This window comes from Camelus ferus, chromosome 5, assembly GCF_009834535.1.
Source record: "Camelus ferus isolate YT-003-E chromosome 5, BCGSAC_Cfer_1.0, whole genome shotgun sequence".
Classification (NCBI taxonomy): domain Eukaryota; kingdom Metazoa; phylum Chordata; class Mammalia; order Artiodactyla; family Camelidae; genus Camelus; species Camelus ferus.
This window is the reverse complement of record NC_045700.1, coordinates 91,796,171-91,820,107: the sequence shown is the minus strand read 5'-3', so window position 1 is coordinate 91,820,107 and position 23,937 is coordinate 91,796,171. Positions and strand designations below refer to the sequence as shown.

General features: G+C 36.1%; 1 protein-coding gene across 7 annotated transcripts in view; it reads left to right on the top strand.

Moving 5' to 3' along the window:
* Nucleotides 1-23,937, top strand: part of USP40 (ubiquitin specific peptidase 40) — a 76,880-nt gene that overhangs the window by 8,453 nt on the left and 44,490 nt on the right. For 4 of the 7 annotated variants that reach the window (XR_004320160.1, XR_004320161.1, XM_014564712.2 and 1 more), the window contains 8 exons: nt 1,282-1,428; nt 3,740-3,883; nt 6,065-6,193; nt 11,932-12,024; nt 13,398-13,505; nt 19,088-19,388; nt 22,000-22,081; nt 23,581-23,752. Coding sequence is in view for 5 of the 7 variants with exons in the window: in XM_014564712.2 (XP_014420198.2) it covers nt 1,282-1,428; nt 3,740-3,883; nt 6,065-6,193; nt 11,932-12,024; nt 13,398-13,505; nt 19,088-19,388; nt 22,000-22,081; nt 23,581-23,752 (1,176 nt within the window). In the remaining 2 variants the exon portion in view is untranslated. Of the gene's footprint in view, nt 1-1,281; nt 1,429-3,739; nt 3,884-5,568; nt 5,590-6,064; nt 6,194-7,128; nt 7,327-11,931; nt 12,025-13,397; nt 13,506-19,087; nt 19,389-21,999; nt 22,082-23,580; nt 23,753-23,937 lie in introns of those variants that run through there. The other 3 variants (XM_032480535.1, XM_032480536.1, XM_014564714.2) reach the window with 3 other exon arrangements.

The following is a 23,937-nucleotide window of genomic DNA, read 5'->3' as shown; positions in this document are numbered from 1 at the left end:
AAAGTTCATTTGTGTGTGTGTGCTTATGTTGAAATATATATAAAGCTATTATAATCCTGTTTAAACTAGTGTAACGTTCAGTTCTTTGTCATGACAAGAGATTGCCCATTTCATATAATTGGAAATTGACTCATGTAAATATAATAATAATTGCTACTTGTGCTACAAATCTTACACAGCAAATGATTTCATCAGTGAACAGTTGTCCTTTAATAGAAATCTTCCTTTTTTATGGCAAGAGTTATAGAAAGTTTCTGTTTTTGACTGTATCAGTAAAAGATTAAATGCCAAGATTAAATGCCGTTTTCTAAATGTTGCATTACTTGCTGTTTTTGGAATACGTATGTTTGTATATATTTCTTTTCTTTTTCTATCTTTTATGAAAGAGTTTGGCATAAAAAATACTTTTTGACTCTTATTACCTATGCAGATGGAAGGTTTGGTCAGCCTAGTTTGGAAATATTAAGAGGTTGTATGTCTTTGGATTACTGTATGATTGACAAGTAGAATGTGATAATTCACTAAGTAATTTCAAAACAATGTCTATGAAGGCACATTATAAACTACAGACATTAACTTTTCACATATATATATTATAAACCATGTATGACTATTACTTTTATTACTTTAGATTTCCATCATAAACTCATCTGTGCCATATTTTTACAATTTTCATAATCCCTTAATGCTATTGCACAGACACATGCAAAAAACTATAAATATGCTTTAAACTTGTCAAATTATAACTGTTTAATACTAGAATTTGTGATTCAAATGTAGTTACAGTAGAATTGATAACCCTTTTGCAAAATACCTTCCTCTTAATTTTCATAAAAATACCTTTTTATCTTGGCTCAAAATAATCTTTTTCTTATAACTTCCTCTTAAACCAGCCCTAGCAGAAGATGAGGAAGCAGTTTATGTCAGAGTCCAGCTCTGCCTGGCTGTGCTAGCCTAGAGACTAAGACAGCACTGATAAACCCTGCACATAATGCTCTTCTTGATTGAGATGTGTGTTCAGTCGTTTATTTCCCAATAAAATAGGTTTTATTGTATCTACAGTGAACTTGTAAACTGGTTCCTGATATATTTTAAGCCAAGTTATAATTTAATTTAGAAAGGATAATTCAGTGTTATGAATTTCACAGGAGGTCTGATCTTCATATGTACAGTGTTTTAGAAAAAATATATCTGATTATTCCCAGTATATGTATGAGTTGGTGATGTGTTTGTGAATTCTCTGAAATTGTTCTTTCAATATTATATTCATGTGTGTTTCAGGAAGACTTCTTAGATCTAACAGTAGCAGTCAAAAATGTATCAGGTTTGGAAGATGCCCTCTGGAACATGTATGTAGAAGAGGAAGTTTTTGACTGTGACAACTTATACCACTGTGGGACTTGTGACAGGCTGGTTAAAGCAGCAAAGGTAAACATGGATCCTCTGCCTTTTCTGAGGGTTTCCACTTAGTACTTGGTAGCAGGAATGTCTGTCAAGTCAACTTGTATGAAAAAGTCTTGAAGATACACGTGACGCTCTTAATTAGTACTAAGGATTGGAAAGACATTTATGTTATATATAATCTGTATTTTAATTTTTCATAATAAAGACTTTTTTTAAGCTTTCAACCCAAAAGTTCTCTCAACTTCTTTCTCTCTCAAGAAAAATTTGTTTGTACCTCAACAATTTCAGTGTTTCTTAAATAAACCTTCTTTGCAAGTTACCATTATGAACAAGGCAAATGTTTTTATTTCTGCCAACCAGGAAGCTTGCTGAGCTTTCCTTTTTTTCATCTACCACGCTGAAAATAGATGGCTTTCTTTGTTTTCTGCATATGCAGTTGTTTTACAATAGTGAGATAGATAGATAGATAGATCGATCGATCGATTGATCGATGAATCCTTCTGTATAGACTCTAACAAATCCAATATGTCCTTCCCTCCTCCCTGAGTTGGAAATACTTGACTCGCTAATTAAAGGGCTTGACAGAGTACTTCTGGATTTCTCTTTGTACAAAAAAGGAAAATGTAGGATAAAAAAGACAAGACTTAAGCAACTGGTTTCTTCTGCACTGTGGCATCAGCTCAGCTGCTGTTATTAGCTGCAGGAGGAACTGTTTCGCTGCTGGTGGATGATATGGCAGGTTGTTCATTAGCATGCTAACCATAAGCTCAATTCAACCAGTGGTTATTGAGTGCTGACTTAGAGAACTACCACAAGAGACATATCTTTGCAGTTACTCTGTTAGGACAAAGAGATAGCACTATTCCTGGAGCAGACAGTATTGAATTTTCCAACAAAGAAAATGAGGGTTGATTTAGACAGCACACGATACTGATTTGGATCATGGAGATTATAGGTGAAAATGTAATAAAATCAATAAACCTCATGCCTGCAGCTTTCACAGTAGGATTTGAATCCAGGGTGAATTTTATATTATGTAATACTTATTTCCATCCAGCCTTTGCCCCTTTATAAAACCCAAAGAGAGAAGTTTATTTTGTATTTCCTTTTTGGTAGTGCAACTACAGCCTAATAAATATAAAATTCAGAAGATGAGGCATCTTGGAAAAATACTTGAACACAGTCTTAGTTTTGGTTGAGCTTAATTTACACGTTACTAAAATAAGAACCTCTTGCTAAACAAAAACAATTCTTTTATGCATCTTTTATATCATTGTTTTAACTCTTTTTCAGTGAAAATTTTGTGATCTTGAAACTTTTCAAATTGCATTCTATTCTACTTATATTAGATTTATTGCATTCTAAGGTTAAGTTTGGTTGTTCTGCCTAATTAATGCAGATTTTCTTATTCTGAGCAATCTTTTCTCAGCCACATTATAGTTGAGTTACTCAGGTTTTTCAGATGTATTTTTTTGAAATATTGTGAAAATTGGCCATGTTGTTAGATTGCTGTACTTTTTGTCATTTAAATTTTTTTTACCTGCTGGCTTTGTGGAATTGTTGTTTTAAATTTATTTACGATTATGGGTAATATATGTGGGGAAGAATTCTTTTTGCCCTCCTCACATGCCATTAGTGCAAGGGCCTTGGAAAAAGCTGATGACTTTTAAATAGAAAGCAACTTAATTTAGTGTCTTGTTTTAAAGCAAGGCATTAAAGCACAAAACATCTTGTTACCTGCTTTTAAGAACAGTAACTGTAAAACCTCAATCAGTGGATCTCAACATTTGGGCAGTTAGAGCCCTCTTGAAAGTCTAATGAAAGCTCTGAGTCTTCTTCCCAGAAAAATCCATGTACACGTATAATTTTCATACATTTTCAATGGTTTGGATCCATCAAAACAGGTCCCTAGGTCCCAGGTAAAGTGCTCTGGTTCTTCGGTAAATAAGAACTGTGTCTGCCAAGTAAAGTGGAGACAGCGACCAAGGGGGAAGGAGAAAAGTCAGGACTCAGGCTGGAAACAAGCTCTGTTAGAAGGAGAGTGTCCAGTTATGATGCCCTCATCAGATAGCTTGGATTTTAAGGTAATCGACATTAAAACATAAAAATTGTAGATTTTTAGTGGTAAGCATAAATGAGTGATGTTACCTTTAGCCCCATAAAATAGATGAGTTTATATCAAGAGCTGTATCAACCATGGTGATTAGTTTATGTGACTAAAGTATGTATTTCTCTTAAAACTGTCATAGGTTGCTTTTTTATATCTTAAGAATCATTGTATATTCTTTTATATAATTCTGCTTATAAAAACCTTAAAAATTTTTTCTTTTGACAGTCGGCCAAATTGCGTAAGCTGCCTCCCTTTCTTACTGTTTCATTATTAAGATTTAATTTTGATTTTGTGAAGTGTGAGCGATACAAGGAAACTAGCTGTTACACGTTCCCTCTCCGGATCAATCTCAAGCCTTTTTGTGAACAGGTTTGGACTGCTTTATTTTGAAATTCTTTCTTTTTCCTGCTCCAGATTGAATCTTTTATTGACCTAATTTTCAGTTGCTTAGTGCAGAATCTCAAGCTTGGCACAGTTAACATTTTGAGTTGGATAGGATGTCCCACGTGTAGTAGGATGCTAACAGCATCCCTGGCCTCTGCCTACTAGATGACAGTAGCACTTCCTGCTCCTGCCCCGTGAAGACAAAAATGTCTTTGGACTTTGCCAAATGTCCATGTCTCCTGGGAGGAGGGAAGAGGGGTAAAATCACTCCTGGCTGAGACCCACTGGTTTATTATAGTCTTTTTGAATTCCCAAAGTATGGATTTGTTCCCAGTTCTTTTTATTAAATTCTTCTTGAAAAGTCTTTGAAATGAAAATTTAAGAACAGAATTAGCAATGACCCAGCATTAGGAAAAATTATTATTAATTGGCACATTGCTATTTGGATTTAGTTTATTTATTTTTAATTTAATTTAATTTAATTTAATTTTTTTGGATTTAGTTTACTTTAAATGCAGTAATGAATTACACATCTAGAAAGTGAACAAGAGATTGGAACGTCACTAGTGTAGAATCTGTAATCCTTGAGACATGGGGAAGAAAGTTTTAAAAACAAATGAATTGCATAATCAACCTGCTTTATAAGCTACTGAAAAGACTTTCTGTGTAATTGCTGCACATGCCCAGGTCAGAGTGATGAGACTGATGAATTTCTTGTTACAAAGCATTCTCTCCGTCTACATTTAATACCAGAACATTTATTAAATCACTGTTGAATTTCTATGTATGAAAGTAATCTTTTTTAAAATGTTCTTAAGTTTAGATGGGCCTTCCACTGCTTCAGGCATAATTACTGAGCTTTTTGGTATGGTTATTATATTAATTACCATTCAAAGATTCTAATGTGTTGGCCTTGAGCCTGTTACAGACACACGTAGAATAAACAGATTTTTCTGGAGTAAGTTGATACACTTTTCCCTCCTCCTGTTTACTGTCTGAAAAAAGATTTATTTTAGGGATAATTGAGTTAATTCTCTTTTTTTTCCCCCTAACTTTGTTGATTGTTGAGAAATAATTGACTTACAATGCTGTATAAGTTTAAGGTGTACAGCATGATGGCTTGGTTTACATATATTATGAAACCATTACCACAATAGGTTTAGTTAACATCCATCATCTCATATAGAAAAAATGTTATCCTTTTGTAAAAAGTAGTTTGTCACATGATTTTAACATATGTTGAAATAACAAAACTGAAAAAAGCAAAATATTGAGCACTTATCTAAGAAATTCACAATAATTTTACTTTTTGATTTCTGCGTTAATGAAAAAAAATGATCACTTTGCATCTTGGTTTACATCTCTCTCATCTTTTGCTTGAACCAGACATTTTTAAAAGGCTGCTTAAAAGTACAATATAGGAAAAGAAGTTCCTCAAATAATTGACCCCCTCAAGTAGCATTCATATGCAAAGTAATTATTTTTAATGCCATGTAGGTGTTCATTTGTTGGATCAGTTTTAATTACAGAGCACAATTAATTATAGAAAAGATTGATCATATAATTGATAAATCAGTAAAGAGCCTTTTCATTCTACTAAACTGTTTCTACCTAAAACAGGCTAGTATTCATAACTACTGAATTCCCGTTCATGCAGAGGACTGAAGTGTATGAGGGGTGATCGATAGTAGGTAAGGCCCTGACTTTGAGGCACATGACGATCTAGTTGAAATATAGGACAGATTCAGCTGCTGAAGTTCTACAGCCGCAGAATAGGTTTCCTACAAAGAGGATTTCCTCTCACTAAAACTCTCTGACACTGACTGATAGGATCATGTGTTTTGTTATCACATTAGCTTACATGATTTTGGCCGAAGTACATAACTCTAGCATCTTGTTTAGATAAATGTGTTTATGTTTAACTCAGAGGCAGAATTCGATTGGTGTAGGATGATTGGTATTAGATCAAAGGTAGATAATTTTCAGGCCAAGAATCAAGAATTCCAAAATTTAAGTGGATTATTCAGATTTGTGTTAATTTACCCAATAACAATAATAAAACTGAAATTTCTTAGTAATTACAGTAGTTGAAATTCTTTTCTCCCTTTGGTTAGGCATCTTCCTGTTTTATGTAAACTATATCACTGTTTATGTTCCTTCTTGTAGAGTGAATTAGATAACTTGGAATATATGTATGACCTCTTCTCAGTAATTATACACAAAGGTGGTTGCTACGGAGGACATTATCACGTGTATATTAAAGATGTTGATCATTTGGGAAACTGGCAGTTTCCAGTAAGTATAGAAATTAGTTTAAAAGTATCTTTGGAACTTTTTCCTTTTCTAGTCCTTTATTATTTTGGTAAGCCTAATCTTTTGCCATTCATCATGTATTCATTCACTTTGTAGGAAACTTAGAGGCACTGAAAGTTAATACAGATAGAAGTTTAAATTTTTTATTTCTAGACAATTTCACACTTACAGAAAAATAACCAGCATAGTACAAACACCTCCTGTGTACTCTTCACCTGGGTTCTCCAGTTGTTAACACTTTGCCACATTTGTGCAAGCACATCCTCTCTATACAGACACACACACACACAGAGTTAACATTATCATTATTAGTGCCGAACCAGTTGAAATTAAGTTGAGGACATTGGGCTCCTTTACCCCAAAATACTTCAGGGTTTATCTCCTGAGAACCAGGACGTTCTCTTACGTAAGTGTAGATCAAAATCAAGAACTTTAACACTGACTTAACACTATATTATGGAATATATGTTTTATATTTAGATTTAACCAGTTGTCTCTTCCATATCCTTTACAGCATTTTCTTCCTCACTGTAGTATCAAGTCCAAGATCATGCATTATATTTAGTTACATATGTCTTAAGTCTCCTGTAATCAATAACTAATCCTCAGCTTTTCTTTGTCTTTCATAGCACCAGCCAAAGATTTTCTTCCTATATTGGTTTCTGAAAGTTTCATAGTTTTGCCTTTTACATTTGAAACTTCAGCCTTCCTGGAATGGTTTACTATGAATGGTGTGAGATTGTTTTTCCACCTGGGTGCTTGGTTTCCCATTACCATTTATTGAATAGTCCATTTTTCCCGTGCCAATCTACAGTGCTGGTTCTGTTAGAAAGGAATATCTGTTCTTTTACATGTAAGTCCATTTGGGGCTCTCTATTATTTTTGTTGTTGTTGTTCTTTCTTTTTCCTATCCCTAGGCAATGCCATGTTGTTAATTTCTGTACCTTTGTACTAAGCCATGCTGTCTGGGAGGCACATCTCCCTGTGTGTTGTTATTCTTCAGGACTGTTTTGCCTGGCTTGGCTTTTTATGCTCCTGTGGACATTTCTGGAATCACCTTGTCAATATTCACACACACACGTAGTGGGGTTTTGAATCTACATGTGTAAAACAAGGTACATCTTTTTGATTTTTAGAGCTTCTTTAATGTCTTCTAAAAAAGTTTTATATTCTCTCTGGGAGCGAACTTGCAGGTGTTCTGAGGGAAGGCACTGACTGGGAATCTAGTTCCAATATATGCAGTGGGAAAAATGACTATATTACACACCAACCCCGAAGCCTCAAGCAGTTTTCTGAAATGTAACTAGAACAACAGTCTGTAAGTTACAACCCATCGTGTTAGGGTTAGAGTGCTTGATACACACCTGCCTGGCGTCAGACAGTTAACATTGTTACAAGTGAACAGTTGCTGCATGTGTAGTAACATGGCTTCTCTGGGCGCCACGTTCCCTTTGTTGACATGCAGTTTGCCTTTCAGGACCTCTGCGCAAGTTTCTGACGTTCTGTCAGTTGTACTTAGAATGTGCTCAGAGATACGTATGTTTTGTAAAGTTTGGATATTAAAAAAGCCTATCTGTTCTATTGGGAAAATGTTGGCCAGAGAGGTGCTCCGTGGGGCTATGTCTATACCGGGTGTTTGTGGACTGTTTGTGGCTGGTGTATTGAAGTGCAGTCATCTCCAGCGCATTGGTGTTTCATAACCAACCATCTTGCTAAACCCTCTTATGTTGTAGACATCTTTGGAAAAAGACAGTTTTGTTTCACCCTTTCCAATCCTTAACCTTCCATTTCTTTTATTTCTAGAGCTGGGTGTACCACTTTGGGATTGAGAAAGCCATGCAGGCATCACTCTCAGGTGCCCATGCTACATTTGCCACAACACTCGCTCATTGGGCACATTCCAGGCAGAGGAAGTGAAGCCCATCTCCTCCTCTGCTCTGACTCTGCCCTCCACGTTTCCATCCTTCGTTGCTGATCCTTATCCTGTTACCTTCCCTCACTCTGCTGACTGCTGGCTTACATTCCCAGGGCCCCACATAGTGAATCTTAGTTTCTAGGACAGCCGGCTGACTTTATTTCATTCTCTCTAAAGGATGAAGTTGAAGCCTTTCATTAGATTCTCACAGGAGCCAGTGAACAGGTCTAACAGATATTTATTATGTGGTTCATTTATCTTCCCTTTGCCTTGTCTGCTGTAGTTCTCGGTTCTCTCCTTCCAGTTATTCTTCCATCTGTTCTAGCCTTTTTCCCACTCATTGCCCTGACCCTCTTCAGTCTTGGAAAGTGCGCCCACCCTCCATGCCAGGGCAGCTTCCTCCGCAGGGGTGTGTCTCTGCTCTCCCCAGTGCCAGCTGCAGGGATGTCCTCAGTTTTGACACCTCAGCCGGTGTCAGATTTCAGGCACTTTTCTAGCTGATGGGATTTATCCTCGGTCTTCCAATGCATGAATAATTTATTTGCAGTTTCCTTTTTAAGTTTATCATTGAAATCATGCAGCGGTGGCTTCACACTCTGTGGTGAGGTCATGTGGCTCAGAAGTAATGATTCTGTCGTGTCTTCTTTTGGGTTTTGCTTCCTCGGACGTCTCTGAAATTTTGTATTCATTTCTTCAGAAATGATTGGCAGTGTCAGGGTCTTCACCTGGTTCTGCTAACGTGACTCGAGTGGGCCCGCAGGCGTGCTTTTATTTGGTTTTGCTCTCTGCACAGCTTCTGTCCTTGAAGCTCTGGATCTGGAACAAGGTCTTCCTCAGGGCTTAAAGGACAATCAGAAGACTGCTTACTCACGGCCTCTATGAAGCATCCCATTTCGTTTTGCTTTTTCCATATTCTATTCTTCAACAGAATAGCTTTTGAATAGTGAAAAGAACACTAGCTTTTCATCTGTGTGGTGAAATGCATGGTGTTCAAATAATGGTAAGTGCTTTAAGAATTTCAACTTGAGTTGGTACACCTGCCAGACACTGCTTGTCTCTTTACTGAGAGATCTCTTATGCCTGGAGACAAACGATTCCAGATACTCTAATAATAGCCAGGTATTGTTCTTTCTGCTTGTAGTTTGGCAATTTTTTCTTGTCTCTCAATGAGTTGTTCCCTACTAGGTGCTGCCTGCAAGGAACAGCTTTCATCACCAACCTCACAGAATACTCCCTGGGTGAAAGCTGGCATTTCAGTCTCTCACAGTCCATCTAGAAGATGGTCCTTTTCCTCTAGCATGGAAGTCACTCACTATGCAAAATGTGACTCTCCATCTGGCTATAAAGAGGAGCCTGATCCGTGCTTCTCTCTTCTGGGGGCCTTTTGCTTCACTGATGATGGACGTCACTTTGAACATCATCTTGCACATTTGAGGATGTGGGACAGAGAAGGCTTTACAACAGCTCCCAGTAGACAGCACTGGGACTGGTGCCCGCTGGACCAGCCTGTCCCTGCGAGGCCAAGGATGGACACCAGCAGAGTGCAGTGTCACATACTGGGCAACACCGGCCTGCCTCTCCCCTCCTACCATTTTAAAATCTCTTGTTCCTTAGTCATAATGTCTTTAAACATAGTAAACATACTATTTTGTTATTCTATGTCTGATAGTTGGCATTATCTGAAAACTTTTTGTGTGTCTGATTTGGATATCTGCTGTTTCTAGTTCCTGCAATTTTGTTACTTAACTGTGGGCTTGGTTGGCTGGTTTGTATTTTAAGAACACAGTTTATAGGAATAATCTGAATTTAAGGTACCTTCCTCTAAGAAAGATGTGTGATTGTCTCTGCCGCATCCATGGGGTCACATCCAACCTCTCACACCTTTAAAATAAGATCTAGGCTTAATGATTTTAGAGCCACACAACGAGTGTGAATTTGGGCCACAAACCCACATGAGGACCTACTTGTGATTACAGACTGCTAGAGGGAATGTTTTTCTGTTTTAATCTAGTATCAAGGTCAAAGCAAGCCAGTTCCTCATTGCCTTTACTGTAGGGTGGATTTTTTAGTAGGTCATGCTTATATTGAGAGCATAGACCGTTCAGGTTTCTGGCTTTTTGCTTGAGTCTATCTTTGTGGTATAATGAAAAATACATATTTGGTCTTTGTCCCTGGTTCATGGCATAGAGATCCTTGAAGTTTCCTGAGTGATAGGCATGTCTTTCCTGTTCATAATGAAGCCCTTTCAACCGTACCTGAGTTGGTGCTAATGAGGTTACTATAGCATGAGGGCTGGTCACCAGAGGAACCAACCACGTGATTAGAGGGTTGGAACTTTCAGCCCTGACCCCTGACCTGGGGAGTTGAGGTTGAGTTCCACGGACTGGAGGTTGAGTTTGGTCATCGAGGGCCAATGACTTAATCAACCGTGCCTGCTTAATAAACTTTGATAAAAACTCTGAAACAAGGAGACTAAGGGAGCTTCAGGGTTGGTGAACACATCCACGTGCAGGGATGGTGGCCATCCCAACTCCATGGCGACAGAGGCTTCTGCACATGGGATCCTTCCCAACCTTGCCTTGTATACCTTCATCTGGCTGTTCATGTGTACCCCTTGTTCTGAACTGTAGTCCTTAGTGTAACTTACACTCATAAGTCATGAGTTCTGTAAGCTGTTCCAGGAAATTAATCAAAGCTGAGGTGGGGGCTGTAGAATTTGTAATCAGCCAGGCAGAAGTGCAGGTGGCCTGGGAACAGCATTCGCAGCTGATGTCAGAAGAGGGGGTAGTCTTGTGGGATTTAGCAATGTCAGTGTCAGAATTGACCGGAAGGACACCCAGGTGGTGTCAGAGAATTGGAGAATAGGTTGTCACTCAGCTCCCCACTTCAGATAGGTCTCTATGCTCTGTCTCCCAAGCCCTGCCCTGGATGAGCATCAGAGTGGAGGCTGTGTGTCAGCAAGATTGGGCAGCTGGAGGCCTCAGCGCTGGATTTCTTCCTTGGATTCCCATTTCACTTTTCTCTGAGGATTTTCCTGATGTTCTCTTGCTAGTCCAGCATGTATTTAAAAAGATATTTTTGTTTGTTGTGTTGTGTTTTACTTTATCCAGCATTTTTAGTAATTTTTTGGCAGGATGGTTGTATTTCATCTGCCATGTTCTTCTTCTATTTATTATTTTTGTCTTGGGTTAGTTGTTTAGATGTATCTGTATTTATGATTTTAAGCCAATTTCAAATGCTTTTGCAAGATGGCACATATGAAAAAAATCAATGAAAATATTTTATCAGGGGGATTTTGACATATTCCCAAGTAACTTCATAAAATGGGATGAAAACTTGGGTCATCAGGAAATAGAAGGGAGCGTTTAAGCTCAGCTTGCAGAGATGGATAGGATTTTATTAGGCCGGCACAAGTGAGGGAAGATAAATTGAGTGGAGACCAGAAAGTATTTTGAACTGAATGATGATGAAAATGCAACATACCAGAATTTGTAGGCTGCAACTCCAGTAGTGCTTAGTGGGGAAATGTTGGAACCCACCATGTGTATTGTGCTAGAAGCTTTGCTTAACGCACAATCCCAGTTTACAGATAATGCCAGAGAGAATAAGTAAGATGTCTAGGATTATTCAACCAAAGGTGAAATTCAAAGTCAGGCTGCCTGATTCCAAAACATACGCAAGTTACTGTGACGCTTGTATCATGACTTCTCCACCTTGAAATCTCCATGGTGCAAGCATTCTTGTCTTGTTAACTACCTTTTAAGCGATTAGTGATAGAAACTTTTTTTATTGTTTTCCTTCCTAGGAGGGAAAAAGTAACCTAGATGTGAATTTGAAAGATCAGAAAGAGGAAGCAATTGATGATCCATTGATGATTCTAAAAGCAATCTTACTACAGGTAAAGAGAGAGTGTATGTTTATATTTGTGTGCGTGTATATCAGATGTATGATTTAATTGGTAGAAGTGATATTGTTACTATTCATCATTTTTTGCCTGTGGGACATTATCTGTGTTTGTTTTTTCTTGACTGGAGACTTTCTGATTATAAAAGAAATGCATACTCATGGTAGAAATTTTGAGGGGGAAAAAACTAGAAAATATATAAAGAAAGTAAATTTAAATAAACCAAATGCATGGTCATTGTTAACATTGATATATATTCTTTGCATTGTTTTTTGTATGTTTATATGCATATATTGGGATTAGGTTACAGCTTTGGGGGGCATTATTATTTCATTTTAAATAGGATTGGGATTTACTTTACATATTGCTTTGGAATTTGCTGTTTTCCCATATTATCTTTTTAATGTCTGTAGGATCTGAAGTTATGTCCCCTTTTTCATTCCCAGTATTGTTAATACCTCAAATATATGACTTTTAATGTTTGCTTAGTATCTCGATGTAAAGATGATGGTCTCTTTTCATTTATTCATTCATTAGTAAACAATTTGTTATAATTCCTTTCTAGGCACCTAGGCTGAGTGTTGCTGTAGGGTCACTGTGTTAATCTACTAGGGCTTCCGTAACAAAATACCACATTTTCTCACTGTTCTGGAAGCTAGAAGTCCAGATCAGGGTGATGGCAGGTTTGGTTTCCTCTGAGGCCTCTCTCCTTGGCTTGCAGGTGGCTGCCTTCTGGCTGTGTCTTCATGTGACCTTTCCTCTGTGCACCTGCTTCCATGGTGTCCCCATGTATCCAAATTTCCTCTTCTTATAAGGACACCAGTCAGATTGGATTAGGGCCCACATTAAAGTCCTCATTTTAACTTAATCACTTGTAAAGGCCTTATCCAAATATAGTCACTTGAAATTTTGAAGGTTCAGGATTTAACATATGCATTTTCGTGGTGGGGGGACAAATTTCAGTCCATAACAGTCATTTCTTGCCCTCTTTTAGAACTTGTTTTTACTTAAAAACATTAAAGAGAAACATAGAAGAAACATTAGTGTTTTTTGCACTTAAATATTTCTTCTAAAAATTCCACATAATATCAGGAATTTATCACATCTCAGAATGCTCTTTGGATATTGCTCTTGAAATGTTTAACCTTTGCCACATGGAAAGTAACAGAATTCAACTTTTCTAAACTTAGGCTTAATCTGTATTTTAAAAAATCTTTTCTTTGAAATAATTGTGGTTAATCCACATACCTGTTTGCTATTAACGGGCATGTTAATTAGGTATGATCCTGTTGGTCCCTTTGGATTAAAAAGTGTTACAGTTATATCTCATCAGATTTTCTTAAGTGACTTTCTGGTTTTTTTGTAAGGAGGAGAGTAATCTAATTCCTGTTGATCAGCTGGGCCAGAAACTCTTGAAAAAGATAGGAATATCTTGGAACAAGAAGTACAGAAAACAGTACGGACCACTGCGAAAGGTAATGCGTGACATCCTTATAGGAAGTCTTGTTCCCAGGAAATTTTATTATGATCCTGGTAACATGAATTCCTTTGCAGAAGGAAATTTTAAATAGGTGAAAATATAACCAGTATTTTTGCTTAATGGTTAGAATTCAATTAAGTTACTTATTAAATATTATGTTATTAAGTGATTTATTGTAGAATCAAGAAATAAGCAAAAAAGGATAGAGGAGGGGCTTTTAATCACAGTAGCAAAAAAATGTCACAAAGTTCATATCCTGAAGCTCATCATCCCACTTACAGAAACGTCTTCAGGTGTGCACCCAGATTTCACTGGCTCTTTTACACACAATTCTAGTCTACTTGGTGATCTGGTTTCCTAGGCTGTAAGATTAGGTGCAAAAAAAAACTGATACTGCCAGAAATAAGAGATAAAAAATTGACTGAAAACAAGCAGTTTTATTATTAGTAAATATTTTGAAACTATTTCTCATAGAAGCAAAGAGCTTATACATGGCAGTACATGTTCATCTTTTAATTAGATCACAGTTCATAAATGAAGTTAGCTTAATGACCCTGAGTTCATAAGACGGTCTTAGGTTTTCATTTAAAATTATTGGATCAATGTTTCAATATTTTACTTTTAAGTGTGTTATCAGTTGTGCAGGGTTTTGTTTTGCTTGTTTTTAAATATAAATACCTTTCAGAAGTTAGAAGAAGTTAGCTTTTATTCATAGTTGACTGATAGTTTTATCTTGAATAGAGGTTGGATTTTTATCAAATGCTGATTGTTTCCATTTATTGATATGTTCACATCACTTTTCTCTTTTATGGTATTAATGTGAATTCTGTTGACTGACTTTCTAATGTTAAAGCAAATCTTACACTTCTAGGATAAACTACACTTAGTCGTTATATATTTTAATGTATTGCTGTGTTCATTTGGTTCATATTTTGTTAAGGATTTTGTGTCTGTTGTGAGAGATATCGGTCTTTAATTTCCCTTTTTTTGTAATATCTCTGTCGGATTTTAATATCAGGGTTATGCAGCACTCATAAAACAGTGGGAAATACTTCCTTTTTTATATTCTTGGAAAGAATTTCTCTAAGATTATTCTTTCTTAAATGTTTAGTGAAGCTATTTAGACCTGGAATTTTTTTATAATAAGGTTTTTAAATTATAGTTTTAATTTCTTTGTAGACTTATTTAGATTTTCTATAATAGCTTCTTGCACTAATTTAACTGTAGCTAAATTTGACATGTTACCGTTGTCATGCAATTCAAAATATTATGTAAATTTCCTTCTGATTCTTTTTTTTTTTTTTTGACCTGTGAGTTTTTGGAGGGGCATTGCTTAATTTCCAAGTATTTGGGGTAATTCCTAGTTATCTTTTTGTTATACCTATAAATTGGTGTCTAATTAATTCCATTGTACTCTGAAAACATGCTCTCTTTGATTTCAGTTCTTTTGAATTTATTGAGACTTGTTTCATGCCTCAGAGTATGTATTGTCCATCTTGCTGAATGTTTTCTATTCACCAGAAAAGTTAATTTTCTGCAGTTGTTGGGTATTGTGTTTCATGAGTGTCAGCTAGGTCAAATTGGTTAATAGCATCCTTTATTTCTTCTCTTTTCTTACTAATTTTTCTGTCTTTTTGTATCAATTAAAGAGACAGTAGTTTTTAAGTCTCTAACTATAATTGTGGATTTGTCCTTTCCTTTTTTCACTCTTGACTGTTTTGCTTCGTGTATCTGGAAGCTGTATTATTAGGTGCATACACATTTTGCATTGTTATGGCCTCCCAACATGAAATACCCCTCCTTTATCTCTGCTAATAGTCCTTGCCTTGAAATCTGTCTTTTCTAGAATTAATGTAACATACAAGCTTTCTTATACAAGTATGTCTCTTGCAAAGAGTGAAGTTCTGTTTATTTTGGAAAATTGTGATTTTTAAGTAATTTATTCTTGTTAAGTGTCAAATTTGTTAGCACAAAGGGATTTGAAATATTACCATATTATCCTTTTAATGTCTGTAGGACCTGAAATTATCTACCCTATTTAATTTCTAATACTGGTAATATATGCTTTTTAGCTTTCTTTTTCATCAGTCTTGCCTTAGGGCTTACCAAGATTATTAAATTTTTCAAAAAACAACTTTGCATTTGTTGTTTTTATCTATTGTTCATCTGTTTTCTATCAAATGATAGGATTTGACAGTCTTTTCCTTTTAATTAGAATGTTAATAAGTCCATTTGTTTTTAATATATTAATTGATATAGTTGAGTTTGAATTTGTCATCTAGCTATTTGTTTTTTATTTGCCTCTTCTGTTTTTTGTTCCTTTTTTCTGTCTTTCTTGCCTTTTGGATTAATCAAGTAATTTTTAATGTTTCATTTTTTTGTCTCCTCGGTTGACTTTTTAGCTATATTTCTTTGTTTTACTTTTTTACTCTATGGATTACACTATACATAAATTAATATTATAAATTATAAACCAATAGTATACCAGTTCATGTACAGGCTAAGATATATACAATTGTATAATTCCATTTCCCTGTACTCTTCCTTCTGTGCTGTTGTCTTATATTCTACCATTATATGTAAATTCACGATGTGTACCTATTTATTTTAAACACTTAAGTGACTTTTAAAGAAATTAATGAAAAAATCGTGTTTTATCCATTCTGTTTTCATTGTTCTTTTTTGCACGCCCAGGTTTGCATCTAACATCATTTCCCTTCAACCTAGTGAACTTCCTTTAACATTTCTTGGGAGTCTAGAACTGCTAGCAAAAATACTCTCAGCTTTTGTCTGAAGTTTTTATTTTGCTTTCATTTTTTGATGATGTTTTTGCTGAACACAGAATACTAAGTTGATACTTTTTAATATTTTTCTTTCCCCATCATTTTCAAGATGTTATTCTATTATGTTTTGACTTTTATTTTGGCTAAGTCAGTGTCATTTAAATGTAATGTCTGTTTTCTCCATCTACTTCTAAGATCTTTCTTTTATCTTTGGTTTGTAGCAGTTTAACAATAATGGGTCTCAGTATGGTGTTCTTTGTGTTTATTTGCTTTATATGTGCTAAGGTTTTTTTTTTGTTTGTTTTGTTTTTTTTTGTTTTTTAATCTGTGGCTTGTCTTTCCTCAGTTTTGGCCATTATGTTATCAATTTGTTTTTCTACTCCATTCTCTCTCTCTTCTCCTTCAAAAACTACAATTGCATATATATTAGACCATTCAATATTTTCTCCTAGATCTTATATATTCTAGAGGGAGATTCTTTTTTTCCTTTCTTTCTTCTTCTCTTCTTCAATTTGGATAATTTCCATTGATCCATCTTCATGTTCAATGATTCTTTCTCTGCTATATCCAGTCTTCTGTTAAGCCCAGCCAGTTAACCTCTGCTGAAATTCCCCATCTGAACCTAGTCTATCCATCCTTTCCTATAAATTAACATATTTTAATAGCTGTTTGCTATTATAACATCTGGATTATTTCGGGATCTGTTTCTATTAACGTTTTTTCTCTTGTGAATTGACTATCTCATCTCTTGGTTATACTCACATTGTCCTATTTCTTTGCACATCATATACTCTTATATTGCCTACTGGACATTGTGGATGATGTGTTGTGGAGACTGTGGATTATGTTATTGTTTCTAAAGAGTTTTGCATTGTATTCTAACAGGCTTTTAAATGATTTTGAGGCACCTTGATCCTATGAGAGCTTTTTGGGCTTTGGTTGGGTGGGTCTGTTGCAGTTTTGCTGTTAGTCCTAGGGAGTAGCTCTTAGTCCTGGGGCCTGCGTGGTCCTCCCTCTCAAGGCAGAGGTTAGCAAACATGGTCAATCTATGGCTGCTGCCTTTTTTTGTACATCCCTCAGCTAAGAACTGTCTTTACATTTTTCAACAGTTTTTTTTTTTTAAGTTATAGATACTTACATAATGTGTTCAAGTTTGCTTCTTATCCCATAAAGCCTAAAATATTTACTATCTGACCCTTTACAGAAGAATTTGTCAACCGCTGACCTAAGACCTGGCCCTTCTAGGATTTCAGTGCAAAGCCTGAGGTGTTTGTTATATGCGTCTCATTAACAGGACTTCAATTCCATGCTCTTTCTACCCAGCAGCAGGGCGCTAAAATCTCTGCTCCGATCTTGAGTCTCCCACCTTGCTTTCTGCTGGTTTCTTGCTGTCCGTGTACTTTTCAAGAGTCAGCCAAGGATTTGAGGGGGATTTGATGTGGATTCGGGCTCCTTTATGGGATTTTCTCTTTCACTTCCTGGCTGCTCTGGCTTTCTTAAATTCTGTTTCCTCAGTCCAGTAAGACTCCTGCCCTTTGCTTGAATTCTGTTCTGCCGTGCTCTGCTGCAAACTGGGAAGTGGTGGATTCATGTAAAACTCACCTATCTTGCTTCCCTTTTTTTGAAGGATTATGTCCCCTCTACTTTAGGTCTGCTTTTGGTTACTCTCCAAACAGTTGTTTTCATTATTTTACCTGAAGTTCATAATTTTTAACCAGTACGACGAGTTCTCTGCCATTTCTGGGACTAGACTACACTGAAGTTTGAGGCTTAAAAGAGTTAATTCTCCACTATCAAACAAAGAAAAAATTCACTATACAGAAAGTTCATTACTCAGAGGTTTCAAATTGTTGATATTTTATTGTACTTAAAACAAATTAGCTACTAAACTATATTACCATCTGTTATAGTCAGTGTTCACAATATTGCCTTTGGGTCATGTGTCCTATACCCATCTGTTTGATTAGAGAGTTGGCATTTCTACAGATTTTTTTCTTTCTAGGAGAAAAATGAGAAAATCACCTTTCCATATTGATTGGTGAGCTAATGAATGTTACATATACCTCCGAAGTGATGTTCTGTATAAAGTAGTTTGTGCTGAGAGAAAAGGAGGAGATGCGAGGCCACCTCGAGCTGGGAGAATAAGAGGAGAGTAGGGCAGAGGGTAGAAAGGTGGGAGAGGCAATGCGGAGAGAAGTTTTCTTCTTCCTAATCCTTTAGCCAGGAGAACTTGAGAACTAGTCTTTGGGATTATGACTTAAGCCTTTCTATGTTTTGATTTCCTGAGCTAGCCTGTCGGCTCCCAGGACAGACAACATTTAATTTAGTTAATTGAAGCTTACAATCATGACTTTATCCCAACAGAATTTCTCTGAGTCAGTAGTTTGAAATTACCTTCTGTTGTGCTTCACTGTGTAATTGCCTTTGTTTTGTGCTTTGTTTGTTTGGATTGCTTTAAACATTTCAGAAGTGTTTGTTCTATCTAATCTGTTTCAGTACAGGACTTTTGAAAAGCAACATTATTGAGATACAGTTTAAATATTTTTAAGATTATGTCATGGCAGCTTTCTCCCTTGATGTAACTGTTAGGCTGTTTTACAGACAGCACTCTGGTTTTTATTAAATGTTTTATTATGGCCCAAATGGATTTTTTTTTTCCTCTTAGCTGGCCAGGCTAAAAATAAAGGTGAAGTTAAAATATCTAATTACAGAAAGGAAGATAAAGTTTTTTTTAATCATGTCTAATTTAAAAAAAAATTTATTAACCTGGTGTTTGTTCTTTATTTCTGTGTAGTTCTTACAGCTTCATTCTCAGGTATTTCTGCTCAGTTCAGATGAAAGTACAGTTCGTCTATTGAAGGACTATTCTCTCCAGGCTGAGTCTGATTTCCAGAGGAATGATCAGCAAGTTTTCAAGACACTTACTTCAAAATCCCCAGGATTAAATGATAGACCCTCGTGTCCCCACTGGTTTGATATAAATGATTCCAAAGTCCAGCCAATCAAAGAAAAGGCCATTGAACAGCAATTTCAGGGTAAAGAAAGTGCCTACATGTTGTTTTATCGGAAATCCCAGTTGCAGAGACCCCCTGAAGGTATGGAAAGATAAATGTTCCTATTTGTTCACTTTGATGAGCTTAGAAGATAAATATTGAATACTATTTGAAATTTTACCCTTTTAGAAGAAGGCTTACTCTTGGAACATTTTAAAATATTTTCAAGCTAATAATAAGAAATATACCAAAAGAAATTTAACAATCTGTCATTTTGTAGAGATTATTTATTTCTGTTTTTTCCCCTCTAATAATATGAGGCCATAGTTTGATTTTCAGAATTGCATTTTCTTGGTTCATATCATGATTTCTTGTTGTGGGGACAGACTTGCTTGCCCTCTGCTCAGGCTGGGCTCTGTCATTTGGCCATGTGTTGCCTTTGAGTTTTCTGTGGCCTTGGACTCGTTTTCATGTGTTCCTTTTTATTTTCCTTTCCCTCAAGGTAATAAGTCTGAGCAATTGAAATACCTCTGAAGCCCTCTTTGCTGAATCTTCTAAGAGATCTCATACCATGAAGGTTAAACACTGAGACCCACAATGATAAATTTTTGAATTGAAGCTGCTGACATGAATCAGTCTGTAAGACTTTTTGATCACTTCCCAAAATCTACGCATGCAAGAGCGAAAAACCCTAACTAGGAAAGCTCTTTAGATTGATACATATGTCTACTATTAGAGATGAGGATACTGTTCTTAGAGAATGAGAACAGTGATCATTTTTATAAGAATAAGAATAAAGCAGAATTTGCATATGAATCAAAGGAAATTAACTCTCTGAATCTGAAACAATTGCATAACTATCCTGTTAACCAGGAAGGGCTTTGTTTTTTTTCTGAGTGGGAGAAAAAATATATATGTAATGGTTCTGATAAAAAAATTGGGGAGCTGAATTCACAGTTAACAGAAATATATATCAGTTTCTACAGGTGAAGTATCGTCTCTTTCACTGAGTTGAACTTTAGCACATACTTAATTAGAATATGTGCTAAATGGCGGTTTTCCAGTTAGCTGAAGAATTAAATATAGGTCCAACCAAAATCTTGATGGACTTTTTTGGAAAATAAAGGGATAGAAGTTGGCAAAACAACTCTACAATTCACCTGGAGAGGTAAATTAATGAAAATTGGAGGGACTACTCAAGGATAATTTACTCTATCAGTAAAAATAATTGCTATAGCAAATAAGACAGTGTAGTACTAATGCAAAGAGGTGGACAGATTATTGAGCAATAAGCCCAGAAATTGACCTAAGTATTTTTAAGATGTTAATCCATGAAAGGGTAGCTTTTCAGGTAAATAGGGGAAAAATGAATTACTCAGTAAATATAACTGGAAAGTTGGTAGTTGCTAATCACTTGAATTAGGAATTAGTAAATCAAGTGATTATATTTATCACTTGAATGAAATTATTGTTCCTTTAATGTTTATGTTAAAAAGGAGCCTTAAAATGTATAAAATATAAATATTTTAATGCTCTTAAGGTAGAGAAGACTTTTCTGAGCTTTAAAGCAGGAAAAAAACATTTAAGGGAAAGTGATACAAATCTTAAACAATACCAAAAGGCAAATGGCTAATGGAAAACAGCAAAATATATAACAAATTTATTTCCCCATCTGTGGGGTGCTCTTACACACACTGTGTTCTGTGTATGCTCAGTGGTAAATTGAGAAAAGGACATAAATAATTCATGTACAAAAGAAGAAATAAGAACAATCAATAAACTGCAAAAAAAAAAATTCCACCTAGTCCACAATCAAAAAATGTGAATTATAACAGCAGTGAGAGATGACTTTTTTCCTACCAAATCAAATATTTCTATTAATCTAGTTCTCAACAGTTGGCATTTTACAGCTGGTAGGTATGTAAGGTAATGCAACCAGTTTGGTTGCATATATTTAAAAACCTGAAACCAGTAATTCTATTTCTACAAATTTGTCTTGAAATAATCAGAGCTGTGTACAAGTATGTTCAAAGCTGTTTGTAATGCCCATAATTTTATAATAGTGACTAACTGAAAGTCACCTAAATGTCTAACAGAAAAAGATTGATTTGATTAATTATGCTATTTATAGAACGGACTACTATGCAGTCATTTAAAGCTTTGGAAGAATACTCGCAATATATGAAACAACAAAGCAAACTACAAATTTGTTTAATATAATCCTAGTAGCTTTAAATAAGGTTGGTGTGTGTGTGTGTGTGTGTGTGTACACATACGTGCAACACACTGTGTAGGAATAGAAAAAAGACCGGAAGTATATGTATCACACTTCAGCAGTATCTCCTAGGAGTGGAATTACAGGTAATACATACTTATTTTAAATTTTAAAAAATCATCTCCAGAATTTTTACAGTGACCAATTATTACATTTTTTATCAGGAAGAAAACAGCAGCTGTTCTTTTTTAAAAGTATATTTAAAAAGAATTGAAGAAATAGAATTCTTCTAGCTTGGCTTAAAGAACTGTGTACCTTTTATTTGTTCTAATGTTTTCAATTTTCAGGTGGGAAAACTGAGATCCAGAGAAAATTCATATTCACACAGCTAGTAGAAGCTTTCCTACCTCCCAGCACAGTCCTTTCTGGTTTTCAGTGCTACCTTCAGCAATCAGATTTTATTAGGCAGCACAAGTTAATGAAAAGTTTTGTTCACAGCTCGCGCTAACCCAAGATACAAGGTTCCATGTCATTTACTGAATGAAATGGATGCAGCCAACATTGAACTACAAATAAAAAGGTAATTTAAACTTACTTTTTAGGGTTTGAATGGTTTTTCTGGAAAACAAGGATCTAATTTAGGTCTTAAGTATTCGGTAATGAAAATTAAAAAGGAAAAAGTCAACTAGTTAATGCCAGTGTCTTTTTATCAGCCACTGAATTTTTACAGTCAGAGTATCTTTTACTTTGAAATTTCCCTTACCTTTGAGAGGGGATGAAATAATGACACTTAAATGCCATTGCTTGGTAGAGATTGAAGTCTGGGAAAACAGGAGACATCTGGGAGCACGTAGTTGTGCTGCATGGGTTTCATCCTGGCCTGTCAGGTTATTCCTTCGGCAAAAGAGAGCCTAATATGAAAGTCATCCCGTGTGTAAGTAGTTGTGGAGAACTGTCATGTGAGGTGGGCAGCAGGAAGGAAATGTGGGTTCTACAGGCTGTTCGGCATAATGTCAGTCTTGGGCAAACACCTATCATGGGTTATTAAAGGGCTGGTTGTGAGAACTTGATGATCTCAACATTCTCTTTTGAGATCTAACCTCGGACCCAAAAGAACTGGTTCTTTATTTGCTCTCTGGGTTGGTGGGACACTGGATTAGGGATGAATGTACCCATGGTCTCCTTGTGGACCCCAGGGGCTGGTTACATACATTTTTATTACTGATTTGAAGCTGAGGGGGGAAAAAGCAGGTAGATTGAGTGGCAAATCAAGATCAAAGGAGACCTCAACAAAAATCAAGACACAAAATATACAAAACAGAGTAAAATATCTTAGGTGAGAAAAATAACTAACCTGCATGGGTGTTGTGGACTCACAGTTGACATTAAAAAACAAAAACCAAAAACAAACAAGAAAAACAACCTATGGGGTTTTAGTTAGCCAGCACTAAGCCTTTTAATAGGGTCATCAGAAAGCATGCTGCCTTTGGCCACATGCGCAGAAACGTGTCACAGGTGCCTAAGGTGATGAGAGCCCCGTCCATCTCCATTGGTCAGCTGCCTGCAGTGGCTTTGGAACTTGCTTCACAGCAGCTGGGTGGGTTCAGAGACCACCGCCAGCGCAGAGCTGCTGCTGAGGACACTTGACCTGGAGAGAGTAGACTCGCGAGGTCGTGGGATGGACTTCAAATAGTTGCTGGGAGGGTCTGTGGGGTCCGTTGGAAGTAAGGAGAAAATAGAAGTTTGTAAATCTAGCACTTGGCACAATTACAGGAGTGTGCTTTTAGCATTTTGTTCATAATTATAATCTCAGGATTGGAAGATTTCAAGTGTCAGTATTTGTTCAGAGTAACTTTGCAGTGTGCATTAAAACCATTTTCCTAGGAATTCATGGTGGTGGAGCTGTTAATTGAGAAGCCACAGTGAGTCATTTTGGAGCATGGAAGAGAAGGATGTTCATTATAATTACTTAGGGGGAGTGGAGAACTTATTTATATTGTAAATCAAATATTTTGGTTTGAGATGAAAGTGTCTGTTATAGAAACATTGCATTCATGTGTTTTTTATGCCTCTTTAAAGGGCAGAGTGTGATTCTACAAACAATAATTTTGAGTTGCATCTCCACCTCGGGCCCCATTATCGTTTCTTCAATGGGGCCCTGCACCCAGTAGTGTCTCAGACAGAAAGCGTGTGGGATTTGACCTTTGATAAAAGAAAAACGTTAGGAGATCTTCGACAGTCAATATTTCAGGTAATTTGGCCTCATTTCCTCTTAATTTAGACATTATAGTCAATCTTAAGATGGAGTCTCCTTTTCAGAAATCCTATTTAGGACACGTCTATTTATTTTTCAAAGCTGCTTAGGAAAGTCCCACATCTGCCACTTCTATAGAAGGATGGCCCAAATGTTCCCCCCTTACTTGTAAGTCTTACAAG